This window comes from Octodon degus, unplaced genomic scaffold (assembly GCF_000260255.1).
Source record: "Octodon degus isolate 3935 unplaced genomic scaffold, OctDeg1.0 scaffold00061, whole genome shotgun sequence".
Taxonomy (NCBI): Eukaryota; Metazoa; Chordata; class Mammalia; order Rodentia; family Octodontidae; genus Octodon; species Octodon degus.
The window spans coordinates 9,443,766-9,463,227 of record NW_004524637.1 but is presented as its reverse complement, the minus strand read 5'-3'; the positions used below and the strand labels follow the sequence as shown (position 1 = coordinate 9,463,227).

Below are 19,462 nucleotides of genomic sequence, written 5' to 3'. Positions count from 1 at the left end.
GCGCCCGCACCCCCCGAGCCGCGCGCGCCAGAGCCGCTCCGCAGGCAAGGCCGCCTGGAGCCCGGCGCCGCCGCGCTGGTCCGCAAGGCCAAGCGCGAGAAGGTGGAGACCATGCTGCGGAACGACTCGCTGAGCTCCGACCAGTCGGAGTCGGTGCGACCGTCGCCACCCAAGCCACACCGCGCCAAGAGGGGCGGCAAGAAGCGGCAGATGTCGGTAAGCAGCTCGGAAGAGGAGGGCGTGTCCACGCCGGAGTACACCAGCTGCGAGGACGCTGAGCTGGAGAGCGAGAGCGTGAGCGAGAAAGGTGAGCGGCGGGGCTGCAGCAGGGGGCCGGGCTTGCTGCGGGCTGCAGAGGCGCCTGCCCCCACTGGAGGGGTCCGCTCCGCGTTAAGGGTGCTCCTGCGGGCCAGGAGAAGGTGCTCACATCTGGGGCTGGAGAGGTGTGTGCCACGGGCCAGAGGGGTGTGAATGCCACGGTGAGAGACGCGCACGATGACAAGTGCGCGCATGCTAGGTTTGGGCATGGGTGTGCACCAGGCTTAGAGTTGCAAGTGCCAAAGTGGGAGAAGCAAGAGTCTGGGGCTTCCCAGGGTGTCCGCATGTGCTGCAGGAAGGAGAGCGCTCATGCCGGGATTGGAGCTGTGTGCTCCAGGCTTACAGGCACCAGGGCTCCGAGTAGGGGAACAGTGTTCACCTTTGCCAAGGTCGGAAGGACCCGTGTTCCAGGTTTGGAGGGGGTGTTCGTGTGCATGTGTGTGCACCACATGTAGAGGTGTGTGCGTGCCAGGGCAGGAGGCATGTGCTCGCGCTGGGGTCAGTGAAAATGCATGCATCTCTCGGATTTAGTGCTGCGGGTGTACGGAGCCTAGAGGGCCACGTGTGCCTGGTGGAAAGTTTGTGTGTGTGTGTGTGTGTGTGTGTGTGTGTGTGTGTGTGCTGGGCTTAGAGCGTCTTGTGTGTAGGGTTAGGCACACGTATGCGGCGTGCTTTTCAACGTTAGAGGTGAGGCTTGGTCTGCTCACAAAGAAGCTAATACCATAGGAGGTATTAGTTTTAGTTAATTGGAATTGAAACATAATTACGAGCCCCAAACTTGACTTAGGAGAGTACCATGCTGATTTTTATTTCTGTCCTTATGTGAAATTACCAGGCACGTTCTTATGTTTTTAAGCTAGCATTTTTAAAATTTCAGATTAATCTTTCATTTAAATTACAAAGAAATTAATGTATGTCATGTAAGGTGTTACCTATTGTGTTGTAGGTCCTAAACTTGAGGTGCGAAGTTCAGATTTGAAAAGTTTTAGGAATGTAGTATGATAGAATTCTGTTGTAACTCTGGAGTGTGCAGTACACCGGCCATGTGTAGCTGTTTAAAATTAAGTTAATTAAAATGAACTAAGCTTATGTATCTAGTTCCTTAACTCTACTAGGCACACGTCGGGTGCGCTAAGAGGGACCCTTGCAAATAGTTGGAGGATTTGATGATGTGTTATAAAAAAATACTTGACTTTCATGGTAAAATTACTTGCTACTTTCCAAGTTGTAATCTCATTTTGCTGCTGTTCACTCAACTTTTAACTGCCTGAAGTTCCAATTATGTAGTTTGGGGTCATTTTCTACATGGTAGAGTTGAGTTTCTTGGTTAGTTCTTAATTACTTTGGAAAACTTATTTTTCTGAAGTGTTGGCTTTCTTTATAATTGTCAGGTTATTTTAGTGAATTCTGTGCTAAATACGATACAGCTTACTAAGAATCACCTCATTACCTTCCTTCTGCCTCCAAATTGCATGCATGTCATGCACATGTGTCCTCCCCAGCCTCTGTGTGTGTGTGTGTGTGTGTGTGTGTGTGTTAGAGAGAGAGAGAGAGAGAGAGAGAGAGAGAGAGAGGATCATGTGTTCTACATAGGAACAGTGAAGAAAGTTCATTCTACCTTTATTATTACTGTAAACTAACATGAGTGTGGGGGGGTTGGAATTTAGATGTGTAGAATCAATTTGACTCATTTTAAAAAAATGTATTTAGTGCAGGGTCTACAGGGTGTTCAGGGTCTCACTACATAGATCAGACTCAGTGATTCCCCTGTTTTCAGCCTCACAAGCGCTGGGATCACAGGCATGTGCCACCACGCCCAGTCTCAAAGGCCTTCTCAGTGTGCCCCGAGGGTAATGCTGGCTCAGCACCCTGGGAATCAAACCCCAGCCATTGTGCTCTGCCTAGACAGGTGCTTTAATCCCTTGAGCTATCTGGCTGGCACTGAGTTTGGCTCTTTGAGTGTGTCCTCTAGTGACTTCTCTTTGTAAGTTACTATATGGCTTGTGTCGAGATGCCCCGCTCCCCCAGCTTTATGCAGTGGCAGTGGGGCTTCTTCAGAGGCCCCTGGATCTAGAGTGTGCAAAGCTAGAATGGACTCATGGTACAATACTGGGGTCAGAGGCACTAGGATTAAGGATGGGAGTGCTGCCCACCCTGTGTAGTCTTGCTAAGACAAAAGGGGCAGAAAGAGGCTCTGAGTCTCCTGTTGCTTTTGCTACATTCTGCTGCCATTAATGGTTGCTTCTCTGTCGGGGAGCCAGCTGATTAGGGACTGAACCCTCTATGAACTGTAAGCCAAATAAACTTTTCCACATTTATTTATTTATTTATTTATTTATTTATTTATTTATTTATTTTGTGGTACCGGGGATTGAACTCAGGACCCTGCACTTGCCAGGCAGGCACCTATTCTACTGAGCTCTCTCCCTGGCCCTCCACCTTTATCTTTTGTTGGGTGTTTTGTCTCAGCAATGGAAAAAGTAAGACAGAAATCGGTGCCGGAGAACTGGGGTCTTTGCTGTGACTGAACCTGACCCTGTAGTTCAGAGACACTTGAGACTGCTTGGGAGAAGAGTTTGGAAAGGTTAGAGATGCTGGCTGGAAAAGTAGAGTTGAAGTAGCTTAGACTGTACCTGATGGGAGGTTCTGGTCAGAGCTCAGAAGACCAGAGACTGGTAGAAAGGATGCCAGTGAAGAGCAGGCTGGGGAGGTTTCTGCTGGAAAGAAGGACTGTGTGTTGGCTATTGCACTCCACACAATGTGTGTTATGGCTTGGCAGAAAGTTTGTCTACATTTTTTTTATGTCGAGAGACTTTGCCTGAGACTGATATTAGGGGTGTCAGACAAATTAATCTGGCAGAAGAAATCTTAAGGCAATCTGATATTGATACCATGGTGTGACTTTTGTTCGAGGCTTCTAGCCAGATGTATACTGAGAGCAAATGGCCTAGCAGAATTATCTAATGTGTGAGTTGGGCCAGGAAAAAAAAAATCTCCAGTAAAGCTCTGCATTGCAAAGATAGAGCAAGGAGATCTGGATTGCTGAGAAGGAACAAGAGAAGAGAAAAAAAGACCAGAGGGCATCACAAGAAGTAGTAGGACTCTGCCCTTTGGAGCTTGAAAATTGTAAGAGCTGAAGACTTTGATTTGAGAAGAGAGCCCCAGAGTACCATGTTCTGGAATGGTGATAGCCTAGGGAAGTTGTTCCACAGGATTTGGCTCATAGGCACTGAACCGAGACAGCCAAGAAGAAAGGAAACCTGTCAACTTCTGCAATTGGCAGCGGGTCTTGGAATCATCCACATGGCCTTGGTTTTAGGTGCAGGCAGAATGTAGAAGTTGTGGGGTCAGGAAGACTTTCACCCAGATTTTGGAAGGAGATATAAGAGGCCCTAAGAGGGTCTTGTGTGAGGCTATGAATATGAAGCTGTAAGTGCAGTGGAGACCCAAGAAGGTTGGAGAGGCCAAGAATGTGGATTGTCCCAGGATAGCCTCCAGAAGTAAGCAGAGCCAGGCAAAGAAAGAAGCCACGAGAACTGCAACTGCCAGAAGTGCCTTAGGGGCAGAGCCACCCAAGCCCTCTGGGGCATCTTGCTACAAATTGCAGGGATGCTGGAAGTGGAACTATGGGATTTAATGTTTGCCCTGCTGGATTTCATTCTTGCTTTACTCTCATTCCCTGCTATGCCCTGGTTTGTACAGTTTGGAATGAAAAGATTTATCTTGTGCCATTGGATGTTGAATATTCCCAGTTAAGAGTTGACCTTAACTCTCCAAAGAGACTTTGGATTTGGACTTTTCAGCAATGCTGAAAATGTCAAAACTTTGGCAACTGTTGGAGAAGGACTAAATTCCTTTTGCATAAAGGTGCATGAATCTTTGGAGGACTGGGGGTGGAATGGTGTGGCTTGTATTTATATGTTCCCCCCAAAGCCTCATGCAGCCATAGGCAAGGAATTTTCCAATATGGATAGATCTAGAGTGTGCAAAGCTGGGATTGATACATGGCACAGGCTGGGATCAGGGTGCCAGGATTAAGGGCATGAGTGGTACCCCAGTAAGTAGTTTGGATATGATAAAACAGTCTTAAAGATGCTGTTAAGGTCCCTTGTTGTTTTTACAACCCTCTGCTCATGATCAGCGGATGTTCCTCTTCTGTGTCTCCTTGCCGTGGAGCCAGCTGATTATGGACTGAACCTTCGTGAACTGTAAACCAAATACACTTGTCCTCTTTTGTCATCTTATTTTGTCTCAGCAATGAAAAATGTAACTAAGAGAGCTGCATACTGTCTATAGGCTTTAAAGAGTCAGGTCATGAGTATTCTGACTTCTGTTTTCCTCTGAAGTAATAAAATAGATGTTGAATAAATATATAAGAGGTGTGTGTTGACTGGTATGAAGTTAACTTTGACAAGGATAAAGGTGCATGTTTTCTGTGGAAGAATTCTAAACTAAATATTAAAACAAATGTTATAAGTCACAATAGGCATGGAATCAGGCAGAATGGACTCCTGAAGTCATTAGGGAGTGAATATGGGACCTGTGATGAAAGAAAACCAGCCACGTGGCTGGGTGGGTGGTGGCAAGAGCCTGTGGCCTCGCAAGGAGCTTGCTGTCTGCGCCTACTGCCTTCGAGTTTCCTTCTAGAGACTCAGTTGTCCTTCGGGAACATACACTCTTCTGAAGTTCATGTTAATCCTCTTCCTCTGAGCACACAGGGACGTCATGTATACATTTATTAGATTAGAATCTTATTTTCTCTTACCTTATAATTCATCTAATTCTCAAAGAAATTTCTAGAATAGATTCCAGTCAAGGTAGTTCTCCTAAGTTAATGTTTTAAGCCATCCCATATCAGTGCTTATGAAATGTTAATTTTAATTCCTAAGTAATACCTCTGAATGATATTGTATTTTCCTTCTTCAAGCTTAATCAGCAGCGCCATCATCTGTCACTTCTATTAGTAACAAGGTAACCAGACCCCATCATTGCAATGTTGGGAGTGCAGTATGACCATCCCTAGTACCCTGTGTCACTGCATGTGGCGTAGCATCCCTCTCTAAGTCTCTCTGTTTTCAATTGGTGCAGTGGACATAAGGGTAATAAGTTCTTAAGGCTTTTGATCTGTTTGCATGAGATGATGCGTAAAGAAGCATTCTTCCTGCCTTGAGTTTGCCTGTTGCGTCAATCTTCAAGATAAGTTGAAGATTGCTGTAAGTGTAGATAGTCATCCATAATTATATCATATAAAGAAAAGTAGAAGAATCTCTTTTGTAGGCTTGAACAGGATGAGCATGGAAAGGGTGAACTGCGAAGGGATTTCTTAGGAAACAGTGGGTGCCATACTATGAATTTTAGAGGGGGTGGGGAAGGTTACTCTATAATGTATGTGAATAATTTTAAAGAGGCAATGGGAGGAGAAAGACCAGGTTGAATATATTCCCAGTGTTTTCTTGTTCCATTTATTAGTTGCACATATAAATTAAACATTTCATATAGTACCTGGCATATGGTAACCACTTAATACATTTCTAATACTCTTGTTATTGGTATTATTTTTTATTTAATTAATATATTATGTTGGTTCTTGAAACTTACTAGCAACTATATATTTTGCACTACCTGTGAACATACTCATATTGAAAATTTAAGTATGTTTCCTTTCCTTGCAGAGTGTATATTACATTGGGGGTAAATAAAGAATAACTAGACAATAAAGTATAATAAATGATTCTTTACAAGGGCACTTCTCCCTCGTATATTGATGTAGTTTTACTGCATTCAATCAGCCACTCAACAGAAATTGATTACTCAGTGAAAGTGGCCTCTAAAGGCAGACACAGCCTTGATAGTGAACAGAATTTTCTGCATAGTTTTATTTCATTGACTCACACACATACACTTATATTCACATACACACAGAGTAGCAGTGGACTCCATCCTCTGAGATTATCTCAACATTAAGACCAGCTACTGCATATTTTAAAAGTAAATGCTGTTCATATTGCTATTGTCAAGTCAGAAAAATTGTGCTTCAAGTGTAAAAAGTAAAGCGATATTAATATGCTGAGCTGTAAAAGACTCAAGTCAACAACTTCTGCCATTGACAGTACTACAGATAACCCACTACTGTTATGAACTCTGGACTGTGTTGGATTATTTTGCTAAATTCACGCACCTACAATATTTAAATGGCAATGGAATACCCATCTCTGACAAAACTAAACAACAAAAGGGGATACAAATGAAGGACCGTTTTGCATCTGTATATACAAAATAGTTAGGATAGACATACAGCTACGTTCTCTTAATTCAATGGGAAGAAAGATTTGTACTAATAGTATTTGTGGACAAGATATCATGTCTGCATCTTGTATTATAAATAACCACTAAAAAGACAACAATATGCAATGTATTAATTTTTGAAACTGTCCTACTAATCAGTTTTGAAACTGTCTCACTGCTATTTATTTCTCAATAAAATTATTAAAAAATACATATTAGATAATATCAATTTCTCTACGCTGAAGAAAAACATACCAGTAAAATAGTACAATAATTTGTAAGCTACCAGTTGAATTTAAGTGGTGTGTCATATAATCTACTGGGAGGACTAGAAGAAATTTGTGTCTCTGAGGAACTCAGTGGAGAACTCTATGAAGAAAGAGACAGGAAAAGAATAGTGCTAGTATTGAGGAGATTAAAAAATGAGGCCAGTTCTGGGAAAAATTTAGAGACACTATGGTCTTATTCCAAGGGAGTAAATCCCCTATACTTTCAGCAAATTTAATGTGTAAATTCTAAGCCAGAAGGATTTGAAGAAGAGACTAACAATGTATAATAAGATGACCTTATTTGTCTTGTCTTTGATGATTTTGAGTTAAGTAGAAAATACAACACAAATTAATGATGACTTTGACTACGACACCCAAGCATATACTACCTGCTTCTTTCTCCCCTCCTCCTGTTTCTTTCTGGCATTGGAGATTGAGCCAGGGCCTAATACAGGCTAAGTATGCACTTGAACACTGAACCACCTCCCAACCGCTGCCTTTGAACTTGGAAAGTACTTGATGAATGGTTTTGGTGATCAACCTGTGCACCAGGGGCCTATTGACTGGCTTGCGCTTGCTGTTGTAGGCAGTGCTGAGTGGCCTTCTTTGGCATGTATGGTATCTGGATTGGTCTAAGATAGATCCTACAGTGGTGTGCAGTGATGAGTAGTCAAAAGGGAAGGCTGATGGTGCTAATTAGTCGTGGATGGGCACAGAGCAATGTCACTGGACCCCCTCCAGGTTGTGGGCAATGTGAATAATTCACTACTGAGCTTGTGTCCCCGACAGTTCTGTCAATGGGAAATCAAGAAAAAGAGTTGGAATCCCTTGTAAAACTCAGGCATTAAATTCTTAAAGTATAATTTAGTCAGATAATTCTTTATGGAGTGTTCTTGCCCTAAAATGAAAGTATTGGGAACACCTTCTTCAGCTCTGTGTGTGCAATGCCTTGCGTGCTCATACAACACCTTACCATTCTGGGCTGATCCACTTCCCTTTCTTGAGATCAAAAAGCACACTTTGATATCCCTCTGGGAATTCTAATCATCTTTCTTCTGGCATTAACACTGGTATTCAAAAATTTGGCTGTCATTTGTTTCCTTATGTATTCATGTACTAAATGTCTCCATGAAGGTATGTAACATAGTTATGCTGTGTGATAGTCTGGAAGCACAGTGATTGGATGGATGGATGGGTGGATGGATGGATGGATGGATGGATGGATGGATGGATAGATAGATAGACAAAATGATAGATGAATAGATAGATGAATAGATAGATGGTAGATGAATGGAGAGATAGGTAGATCAATAATGGATAGATAGATGAATAGTTAAGTAGATAGATGAATAGACAGACAGATAGATAGATAGATGAATAGATAGATAAATAGCTAGATAGATGAGGTTAGATAGATAAATGTAAAGATAGATGAATAGATGATAGATGGATAGATAGATGAACAGATAAATAGAAAGATAGATGGATAGATAGAAAAAGACACATAGGGGACACACACACACACACACACACACACTTTGTTCCTCATGGCATTTCTAGTTGGCTAGCTAGAACACTCTGAGGACATTACAGAGTGGTAGCATGTCCTGACATGAACTTAGGCTCTACTGTAGAACTTTGGCTACGCAAATAGACAATAGATAGATAGATGATAGTTGACAGATACATGGATAGATAAGTAGATAGGTAGGTAGATTGATAGATAGACAGATGAATAGATAAGTAGACAGATGAATAACTAGATAGACCAATGAACAAATAGATAGATAGATGAATAGTTAGATAAATAGATAGATGTAAAGATAGATGAAAAATAGATTAATAGAATATGGTGACCTTTAAACTATTAAAACTTAAAAGAGGTTTTCTTTTCCTGAGTGTAAATATAAGCACATTTTTTTTTTCTCGCTCCATGAAACCTCAACAAAAGCTCTAAAAGCAGGAAAGGGCTAGTAAGCTAATAAAATGTTCATTGTGTTCGTCAGCTTTCCATTGCTGTGACAAAGCACCTGAGAAAGTCAGCTTACAAGAAGGAATTATCGTGGCTCAGGGCTGTGGAAGCTTCAGTCCATGGTGGCTTGCTGCATTGTTTCTGAGCTTGTGCTTGGGTGGAGCATCGTGGGAGAGAAGGCAGGGCTGAGGAGGGCTGCTCCTCCCTGGTGGCTTGGAAGGAGGGAGAAGGAGAGGAGTGAGAGGGGCAGCGTCTCTGTGTCCTTCCATGTGTGGGCCATCCATGCCGGCGGCCTTACTGTGGACTTGTTAGATTAAGAGACTCTTGCAGATGTGCTGGCTCATGGGGCACTGCTCCTTAGGGGATGAGGCCACTGATGTTGCCCATAGCTGAGTGTCTCGTTAGGAGGCAGGGCCCAGTTGCCTCAAGTGGGGCCCTGAGGGCAGCCGCAGAGGCCGTCTCTGGATCTCTTCTGCTGAGCCCCGTGTCCTGGCCCCCAGGAGTCCAGCAGCTCTGCTCCACCGTGACCCTTTGCCAGGCTCGTGCTTTACAGCCTACCGAACACGAGTCACATGAAGTCCCTGAATCAGGCAGGAAAATGTGTCCTCTCTCAACCATAGAAAGAAGCAACTCAAAATTCAAGTTAAATTTAAACCCTTACAGTCATGATCCAGATACAGAGTGAACTAGGATGGGACGTGATTTCAAATCGCCATCGCAGCCCTATGAACTTAAAATCCAGGTGCATTTTCTTCTGTGTAAACAAGAGCTCCGGTGGTGCATCTGTAGAGCGGAAATTTAATCCTCGACTGCATTTGATTTTACTCAATTCTGAGTGTTTATATGTAGCAATGTGGTAAAGCTGCTAATTGGTTTTTCCACTTTAAGATTGAATCCTCTTCTATATTGGACTGTCATATGTGCTTACATAGCGGAATGTAAATATTGTGTCCATGTCGGAAGAAAAATAAAACTGGGCTGGGTAGGGATACAGCGCAGCAGCACAAGTGCCTGCTTGGCAAGCTTAAGTTCCCGAGTTCGATTCCCGGTGCTGAATAAATAAATAAAACTGACAGACATGGACATTGAAGAGCGGAGGAGTAGGGAGAGGTGGTGGCAAGGTGAGCATTTGAGTGTTCTAAAGTGTGCAAGAATGAAAGGTTCTTGTCACGTTTTAAGGCAAAAAGTAGAATAGTTAGTGTGTTTAATTATTATTGTGTGAAGGAGAAAAAGGTGTATAGCTGAGTGGTGGGAGATGAAGTTAGACATGCAGGGCCTCAGCGTTGTTTCCAAAAACAAAAGGAAGGAAAGAAGGAGGCAAGGAAAGGAGGCAAGGAAACAATGACATAGTGAATGAATTAGCAGATGAACTTTGGTTTGAAAGCAAAGTGATGTAAATCAAGTAAGGTAATGTTTACTCTGTAATTGGTTTTATTTTTTTTTTTAATTTTTAATTTTTATTTTTTGGCAGAACCAGGCATTGAACTCAGGCCCTTGCACTTGCCAGGGAAGTGTTTATTCCACTGAGCCATCTTCCCAGCCCCTTTAGTTGGTTTTAACCTTGGTATCTTAACATTAGAAAACAATGTGCTAGATCACCAGTGAAGCCATCCACATTTAAAGCAAGTTGGCGCTTTCCATGGCAAGAACTAACTCTGTATAATAAATATTTAAATCTAACAGCACTTGGAAGGTTGAAAACAGGAGGATCACTATGAGTCCAATCTGTGTGGTGAGACCCTGTAAACCCTGTAGACCCTGTACTAAATACAATAACTAAATAAATAAGTAAACCTAAAATGTATTAGCATACATGTTTAAAGAACATGGATTTTTGTGTGTGTGTGTGTGTGTGTGTGTGTGTGTGTGTGTGTGTGTGTGTGTGTGCGTGAGCGCGTGTGTGGTACCAGGGATCAAAGTTAGGACCTTGCACTTGCCTGGCAAGTACTTATTCCAAGGAACTATCTCTCCGGCTGATAATCTTAAAATAAATAACTAAATAGATAAATAAATCTAAGATTGAAAAATGGTATGAACAGTTTGGTTAGAAGGGTCGTGTAGCTATTCATCATCTCCAGACCCTACACATTTTCTTTTTTATTACATGCATGAATTAATTTGATACTTGTTAGAAAATGTTCTATCTAATGCTCTTTTATTGAGGTTTACAAGTAAACCTTGGTGTGACAAATGACCATTTTGGTGTTTTCAGGGGCCTTCCATAGTTGGTATTTTAATAACCAGAATCTCAAAACAGCAGTAGATTTGCAAGGAAATGTAATAGCGCCGGCTTATCTTTTTATAGTAATCTCTGCTTAATCTCTTTGCATATTAACCTTTCATTGGTTTCCTACCCTATGCAGCCACTTGCCTGGCTTTGGAGATAAATTTATTAGAACATCAGGCCTCCACCTTGTTATTCTCTCAGCAGAGCCCTCTTCTTTTATTTTATTTTATTTTATTTTTTATGTATTTAGTATAGGGTCTACAGGGTCTCACTTCACAGCTTGGGCTCATAGTGATCCTTCTGTTTTCAGCCTCTCAAGCGCTGGGATTACGTGCCACCATCTTCCTTTATTTTGTACTTTTCTTTTTTATGTCCTTTGGCCTTTACCCACACAGGTGGATGAACCTAAGTTTTGTGACTCCTGCCTCCTCTCTCTGCATCTCAGCCTAACCAAGTACTTTTTTTTTCTAACCAAGTACTTACTGTATAGCCTTCTTGAATTTTCCCTCTCAGTTTAAGCAGGGGAGAAAGATTAATACAGAACAGCAACTGGACAGTTGGACTGATTGATAGTAACATGACTGCTCAACCTTTCTGTTGTCTGGTTTTCTTTGATATTGCAAATGATGGGGATGGGAATAGACAGGTATGAGACAAATGTTGCTGAGTGGCAATGTCAAAGTGTAGACACATATAATTCTCTCACCTGCTGTAAAAGAGACACATGATTTCAGATGTTCGATGCTCTGCGACACAGAGACAGTCTGAGATCTACATAATGGACATTGGCTTTTACAATCATCTGTCTAATTGAAATCTGGGGAAGAGATTGAAGAGCATAAATAACATACTGTCTGTGCTTGTGATTTGAGCTAACATGCTAATTCTTAATTTCTAATAATATGCTTTAAGATAAATTTAAAACTCATTATGATGAAAGGCTGGGTTTTCAGTTTTAGTTTCTGACTGGTATATAAATGTCCAAAAATTGTTTTGCTTCTATGATAGGAATTCTTTTGAAAAAAAAAAAAGGTCTGTGCGAGGCAAAAAATTAAATCTGTAAATATAGCACATTCATGGCCAATAATATTTCTTCCAAATCAGACTATGGCTATAAATATTAGTCATTCACTTACATGTGGAAAAACTTCTGTTTTGAGTCAGTAGAAATTAAATCAACATCTGGGCTACATTTTCAAAATCAAGAATTACTACTATATGACATGATACCCATGCTCTCCATTGTAATAGAGAACATTTTAAAAAGTCATGTTTCAAACTCTGCTTAGAAAAAGATTTGAGAGGGATGATTTCAGGGTCACCTGTTCTCTCTCAGTCACGTTTTCTTCAGTATCCTTTTAAAATGCAGAATCATGCTGCAGTGGTTTGACCCATTTTACCCAGTGAATGGAAAGATTGTTCTTACTGTTGGTTTGGTTTAACCGAATAACAGAGTCTCAGACCTGTGAGAAACAGGAAGCATGGAGAAATCTCTCACTTCACACACACCTGAAGAGACAAGGAAGCATTGTGGGTGCTAAGACTTCCCAAATTCCCTGGGGTTGAAGCTCTTTTCTGTCTTATTTGCAGCTAAAAGAGCTTGAAATTCATCTGGTTTCCAGGGTCCATCACACACCCTGGGGGAATAACATTTGGGCAGTCAGTATGCTGCCTTGCCCTGTCTGCAATTTGCATGAAGTCTTAGGAATCTACCAACTGCCTGGGACCGGCTCCTGGTACTTTACTTCATAGTGATGATTAGATCTATGTCCCTGGACCCTTGTGACTGAGTCAAATTTTGCTGTTTAAGTCCATCTAGAACTAAAGGTCTGCTTTACCTCACTAATACCTATTCAGGAGTTAAGAGTTTGATCCTCAGATATTGTCTTCAGTGATTTCCATATGTGGAAATTTAGATATTGCTTTCTAGATCTTTTTTCTTCATGGATGTGGGGCATTAATGATTCTTTTTTTTTTTTTTTTAAAAATTTTTAAAGAGAATAAAAAGCAGTCATGAAAAAACAAAAATAGTCATTAAGAAAAACTCTTTAGAAATGATACAGAATTTCACTAAACAAAATGATAGGAAGTCAACAATAGTTGTTATAGTGCATGTTGTTGTCTTCAAGTTAGTTGTTCAGATTACCAGATATAAGCTTGCAAAAATGGTCATAGAGTTATAAAAAATTATGGAGATAGAAAAAATAAGCAGTAACTCGTCCTTTCAATAGCCCAGCAGAAATCAGCAGTACAGTCGCCCAGACTACCTTCTGTGTATACACACATACATTTCTTTGCCCCTTGCTTTTTCTAGATTTAATTCTTATTGCCTCTAGCCATGTTCTTTGCATTTCTTGTTCTACCTACAGAGTTATCCTGAAGGAATTCAGTCTCTTTTAAAAAAGCACTTTTTCCATCTCAAAGGGCAGTTCTAATTTTAATTGTAAGAGTAAAATCTTCTGAGAATGCTGTGCACCAGATGAGATGATATTTATGTGAGTGTCCCAGGACCCCGCACACTGGGTAGGTTCAACAACAGCTATTTATTTGCACATAGTCCTGGAGCCTGGAAGTCCTGGGGCAAGGTGTTGGTAGTGCTGGCCCTTTCTGGGGGGCTTGAAGGAAGGGTTTCTTTCAGGACTCTCTCCTTTGCTACAGATGACTTCTCCTCACTTCCATATGCTGTTTCCTCAGTGCATGTCTGTGACACATTTCCTCTTCTTAGAAAACTTAGAACCTTCTCTGATGACCTCATTTCATTTCATGAACTGTTTAAAGACTTGTGGATTGTGTCTAGTTGTCTCCCCCCCCCCCAAAGCCTCATGTAGTCATGGGGCGGCTTCCAGAGTTTATGATTAATTCATGATCCAGTGCTGGAACATGGGTGTGAGTACTACATCCACCCTGGGGCAGATGGTCTGAATACATAGAAGGAAGAGAGAGAGGCTGGCTCGCTGCTGCAGCCTCTGCCCCTCCCTTTGCTCTTTGCCGTTTGCTGCTGCCATGAACTGCTGCCCTTTGCCATGTGCCACTCTGCCTTAGAGCCACTCTGCCTTGGAGCCAGCTGAGTATGGACTGAAACCTCCATTAACTGCAAGCTAAATAAACTTTTCATTCCTCACTTTGGGGTGTTGGGTATTTTATCCCAGTGACAAGTGGGTATTTTATCCCAGTGACAAGAGAAAAGTAACTGAGACAAAGACCCTATCTCCAAATAGACTTATATTCTGTCAGCACCCCAGTAAGTGGCTTGGAGGGGGTCCAATTCAGTGCGTAGAAAGATGTGCATATCAGAAAGAGGAAACTAAGGCCTGTACATGTTTGTACAAGTACCTGAGAAATCCTGATATTTAGTATTTGTCTTCATGCATGTGGTTGTGAAGAATTTTAGAGTAATGACCCTGTGATTAAGATTTGATATTTGTGATCATGAGGACACAGTTATAAGCAGGGCTAAATACCTCAGACATGGTACTTAATTTCCTAAGGCCTCGTTACAGTGTATGAAGTACATGGAATATTAATTGTACACACTATAAGTGGGAGTTGGATCAATTCTTGTGGGTACAACTGCATGTATCTCACACCTAATGCACAGAAAGTATGCAGTAAATATTGTTTCTCTGGCCCCATTAGGATCTATAAAAAGTACAGGTGACAGGAACTAGGACGGAAGGCTGGGTCCCAGGGTTTCCTGTTGGACCTGGGGTCTAGTGTGGTCAGGAAGAGCCAGCATGCCACTGCAGACATGGAGACAGGAACGGGGGACGGTAAGGAATGGTGGGGGCCTGGACTGTACCAGAACCAGGAAGCGTACGGCCTATGGAAGGAGGGGCGCCCTAGGCCTCTGCATCAAGGCTGGAGGATTTCATTCTGGTTCTCTCCGGAACTGGGTTTCAGTGGGCACCAGAATCAAATAGTTGGGTTAGGTTTGTGATCCTCATGTTTGGATATGTTTTTAAGTCTTCTGGGGTACTCTTAAAATTATGTGCTACAGGCTGCACCAAGACTGATTCCGGGGGGTGGGGGTAGGGCACTAGTTTGTTTTAAAGGGTCACTGAATTGAGTAATCTAAGGCAGGTTCAGTGTGATAACTAGAGGTGTAAAACACATAGATGTGTAGGCACCAAGACCAGATTCTGATGAAATTAGTGTGGTTTGGAGTCTGGATGTTGTTATGATTTTTAGGATTCCTCCCAGTGATTCCAGTCTCCGTGGACTTTTCCAAATGTCAAAGCAGAGTGCTCCTCAATCATGAAGTGCTACTTCTTCTGTGTGGATTTTATTTTGTATCAGAACATACACTTCCAATTAAAGAGTTGCACATTATTTGAGGTGATGGTTGGCAAGAAGACACAGGATGACCCCGTTTATAGCTAGTGGCTAAGTTAAGTTTTGTTGTATCCAGGGGCCTTGTAGAATTCCAGGAACTCTGAACTCGTTTTTATGACACACTAGCAGGTGTCAATTCTTCCCTGGGCAGCCACGTGGCACTTGGGCGTTTGCAAACAAGGAAGAGGTGAGGGACAGAAGAGTGAATCCTTAACAGAAGCAAGAAGTTCCCCTTCTACAGGGTGAGTGGGGAGATAGCTCCCAGAGGCTTGGGGACTCTACAGCGTGGCAGTTGTTCAGATCCCCACTCTGCATCATTCCACTTGGTTTGGTGGCAAAAGTAGACCTGGCCTCATGGTTTCACATAGAATTGAATCTTAAATCCTGAATCTTTAGCCTTCAAAATGTAACCCCAACCTGTTTTTGCAGATTGAGGTTCGTTAGCGTTCTCCTTTGTTTGGTATTTATTGTGTCTCTTACAATTTTCACACACATTTTCATCTCCATTATTTGATGGTATTCTTCCTTTTAAGTGCTTTTCCTTCTTTTTTTTTAATGACTTTGGTACGGGGTCACACTACACAAATCCAGTTTGGAGTGATCCTCCTGTGTTCAGCCTCCCCAGCGCTGGGATTATAGGCATGCGCCACCATGCCTGGTCTCAGTGGCCAGCTCAGCGTGCCCAGGGGTGGGTCCGGCACAGAGCATGGTGCCAAGGATTGAATCTCTGGTTCCTGTGTTTGCTTAATCAGGTGCTTAGTCCACTGAGCTATCTTGTTGGCTCTAGTGCTTTCCATTTCTAATCAGGATTTAAATTTCACTGCCTTCTCCATTGTTCCTTTGAATCATCTCATTTTATCTTATTTTATTTATTAATTTTTTGTTCTTGGGTTCAAACTCAGGACCTTGTGCTTGCCAAGCAGGCACTTATGCCACTGAGCTGTCTCCCCAGCCCTCATTTCATTTTTAATATTATTTTTATGCACCTTTGTCTTTTCCTTAGGGACTTCATTATAAATGTAAGTGTGGACATTGTGTTTCTACATTGATATGTTTTTCTATGCTCACTAAATTGACAGTTTAGAGTTACATATCTAGTAGTATTGTTGGTGGATGAAGTTGTACATCATAATTTCTTTTTTAATTTATAGAAACAATAAAATTATGTGTTTGAGTCAGGAGAAAAGACGTATATAAAATACTAGTGATGATTGATTTTGAAACAGGATAATTTTTTCATGTTCTCTAATTTTTGGTCTCTTAAGTTTATTGATTAAATGCATTTGCAAAAAGTACTACAGTTAAGATGTATCTCTTTGTTGAGTGACAGATTGTTTTTGTGCAGTTTCATCCTAGTTTTGCTATTCACATTTATGTTTTTTAAAATAATTTTAGTCATGTAGCTCTTAATTCTTTGAACTATATAAAGGGAACTGTAATATCTCTGCTATTAGACAATCATGTGTACTATTGTTTTTAGTGAAAGACAAAAATGTTACCCATGGGAAAATCTCCAGCATGAGTTGTGGGAAAGAAATTCCCTCAGATTTGCAAAAGCGATGAAGCAGCATCAGTGTCGTTGGCACGAACAGCAAGAATAGATTGGGTTAGAGAGAACTAAATGTTATGGTTTGTGTCTAGTTGTCCTCCCAAAGCCGCATGCCATCATGGGGTGGACTTCTGGAGTTCGTGATTAACTTGTGATCTACTGGGATTATAGGTGTGAGTACTAGTGGGATTATAGGTGTGAGTCCTGCTGGGATTATGGGTGTGAGTGTTACACCCAGCCTGGGGCAAACAGCCTGAATGCAATTTAAGGGAGACAGACTTGCTCTCTGGAGCCATTGCTGCTCCTACTCCTCCCTTTTGCTCTGTGCTCTTTGCTGCTTCCGTGAAAGGCTGCTCTCTGCCATGTGTCCCTCTGCCTTGGAGTCAGCTGAGTATGGACTAAAACCTCCAGTGACTGTGAGCTAAATAAACTTACCTTCCTTCATTTTGGGTGTCAGGTATTTGTGCCAGCAACCAGAAAAAAATAACTGAGGCACTAACTGATAGCTCATGATCAGAATGGAAAGAAGCAGACATTTCTATTGGCATAAGGTGCCCAGAGGATAAACACTCTGCGTTGGGTTTACGGGCTACGAGGAGTTGTGTCTTTGGGAACAATGAAGTAAGTTAGAGAATAAAGACCCTGAGAAATGCAGAGTTAAATTAAAGGTTGAAGACCTTGTATTTCTCAGCAAATTGGGAAGTTGAAGTAGTGACAGGAATTGGTCAAATTTCAACAAGGCCAGTGCTTGGAATTGAAGCCATGAAAGAACTGGCCTGAAGCCCAAATAAATGAACCGTCCATCTTATTTAATAGCTAGAATCTTTAGCTCTTAACTGTTTGTGTTCAGTTTATAAAATATAATTGTATCTCAAAGGGTACGGCAGTAAACATTTTATGACAGATAAGGGTCAATATTACTTATTTTTAACTGTATTTCCTGTATGAGAATTGGAAATCAGCTTAGTTTTTCAACAATAGGATAGTGGCTGAAAGACACTGATTAAAGTAATTCTGCATAGCTATTAAAGTTCTGTCACATATTCTCTTGTTTAGTGACATAAAATATATTTATGACATTTGGGAGAAAGGCATTACTAATTCTGTGTACAGTGTGTGATGTGTTTTTAAAGAGTGTTTTAGATGTGTACAGAGAAAGAACTGATAGGATTTGCATAAAAATATTGAGTGTACTACTATTTGGATGATAAATAACTTATAGTTTTTAATGTTATTCCGTCTATTTTTCTTCTTTATTTAAAAATAAAAGCTCAAATACGTATAAGTAAAATATCCAGTCTTATCTGAAACAATAGGTTCACCAGAAGTTCATAAAGATAAACTTGTATTATAAAGAAGTGTTTATAATTACTAGAGAGAGGGCTGGTGAGATAGCTCAGTGGACTAAGTGCCTGCTTAGGCAAGTGCAGGGACTGGGGTTCGATCCCCAGCACCACATGCCATTCTGGCCCCACCCCTGACATGCTGATCTGGCCACTGAGACCAGGTTTGGTGGCACACATCTCTAATCCCAGAATCCCAGTGCTGGGAAGGCTGAGTACAGGAGGATCGCTATGGGTCTGAGCTGCATAGTGAGACCCTGTAACAAATACCTAAATATATATTTTACTAGAGAGAAAATTTTTTTCTAGATTTGCATATCCAGAAAATGCTGATTCATGAAGAGAATGGCTATTCAATCATTTCCCATTTTTATGGGGGACCCTGCAGGTCATGTGCAGCAAGGAACTGCTCTAGGAAAGCCCTCCAGCAGGGTTGCACATACGCAGGCCTTTCCAAGAAGGTGGGTTCCTTTTCAGCCTCCCCTTTGGCAAGACTATCCAGGAAGAAGCTGTTCATCTCTAGGCACTCGCCTTTTCTCATCCTCAAACCTAAGCACGTGGTGATGGGCTAAGAAGGTGGAGTGAGCCACCTCGGGGAAGTAGCAACCGGCATGTTCACCCTTGGGGACCAAGTGCCTTTTCATGCTGCATGTCACAGAGGTCTCCCAGGGGCTTCTGGGAATAGATTGGCAGCTGGAGTGTGGTCTGGGGCATCACCAGGTTACCCAGCAGAGGCATGGAGTTCCGCACCCCCAAGGCTGACTTGGAGTCACAGGACTGGAACATATCACTGCCACTGCATCACTCTAAACCCCGCCCGAGAACAAATTCTGGGCTCTCACTGCTGTATTTCCAGCCTCTCAATTTGATGCTTGCATTGTTCAGAGGCTTCAGCATGTTCTGGTTTCGGCTTCCCAAATATTGCAACATAAGGTATACAAGCCCCTGACCTGTGTTAACCAGGAATTCATGGCCATATGTTACTGCAGCAGCATTTGTTATAATTTCAGCCAAAGTAAAAATAAGCTGATCTTCTTCAGAATCAAGCAGCTTGATGTCCTATCCAGTGACTTCGTTGATCTCTCCTTTGTTTGACCAGTGCCACTGAAACCTCTGAAGCCATATCTCCCTCACTAATGCCTTTCATAGTTAGCTCCTGAGACCACC

General features: G+C 41.9%; 1 protein-coding gene across 1 annotated transcript in view; it reads left to right on the top strand.

Moving 5' to 3' along the window:
* Rims1 (regulating synaptic membrane exocytosis 1) overlaps positions 1-19,462 on the top strand; it is a 496,751-nt gene that overhangs the window by 274,319 nt on the left and 202,970 nt on the right. Inside the window, exon 6 of the mRNA XM_023718668.1 lies at positions 1-307. This exon is cut by the window's left edge and continues 514 nt beyond it. Within this exon, the coding sequence (XP_023574436.1) occupies positions 1-307 (307 nt within the window). The remainder of the gene's footprint in view (positions 308-19,462) is intronic.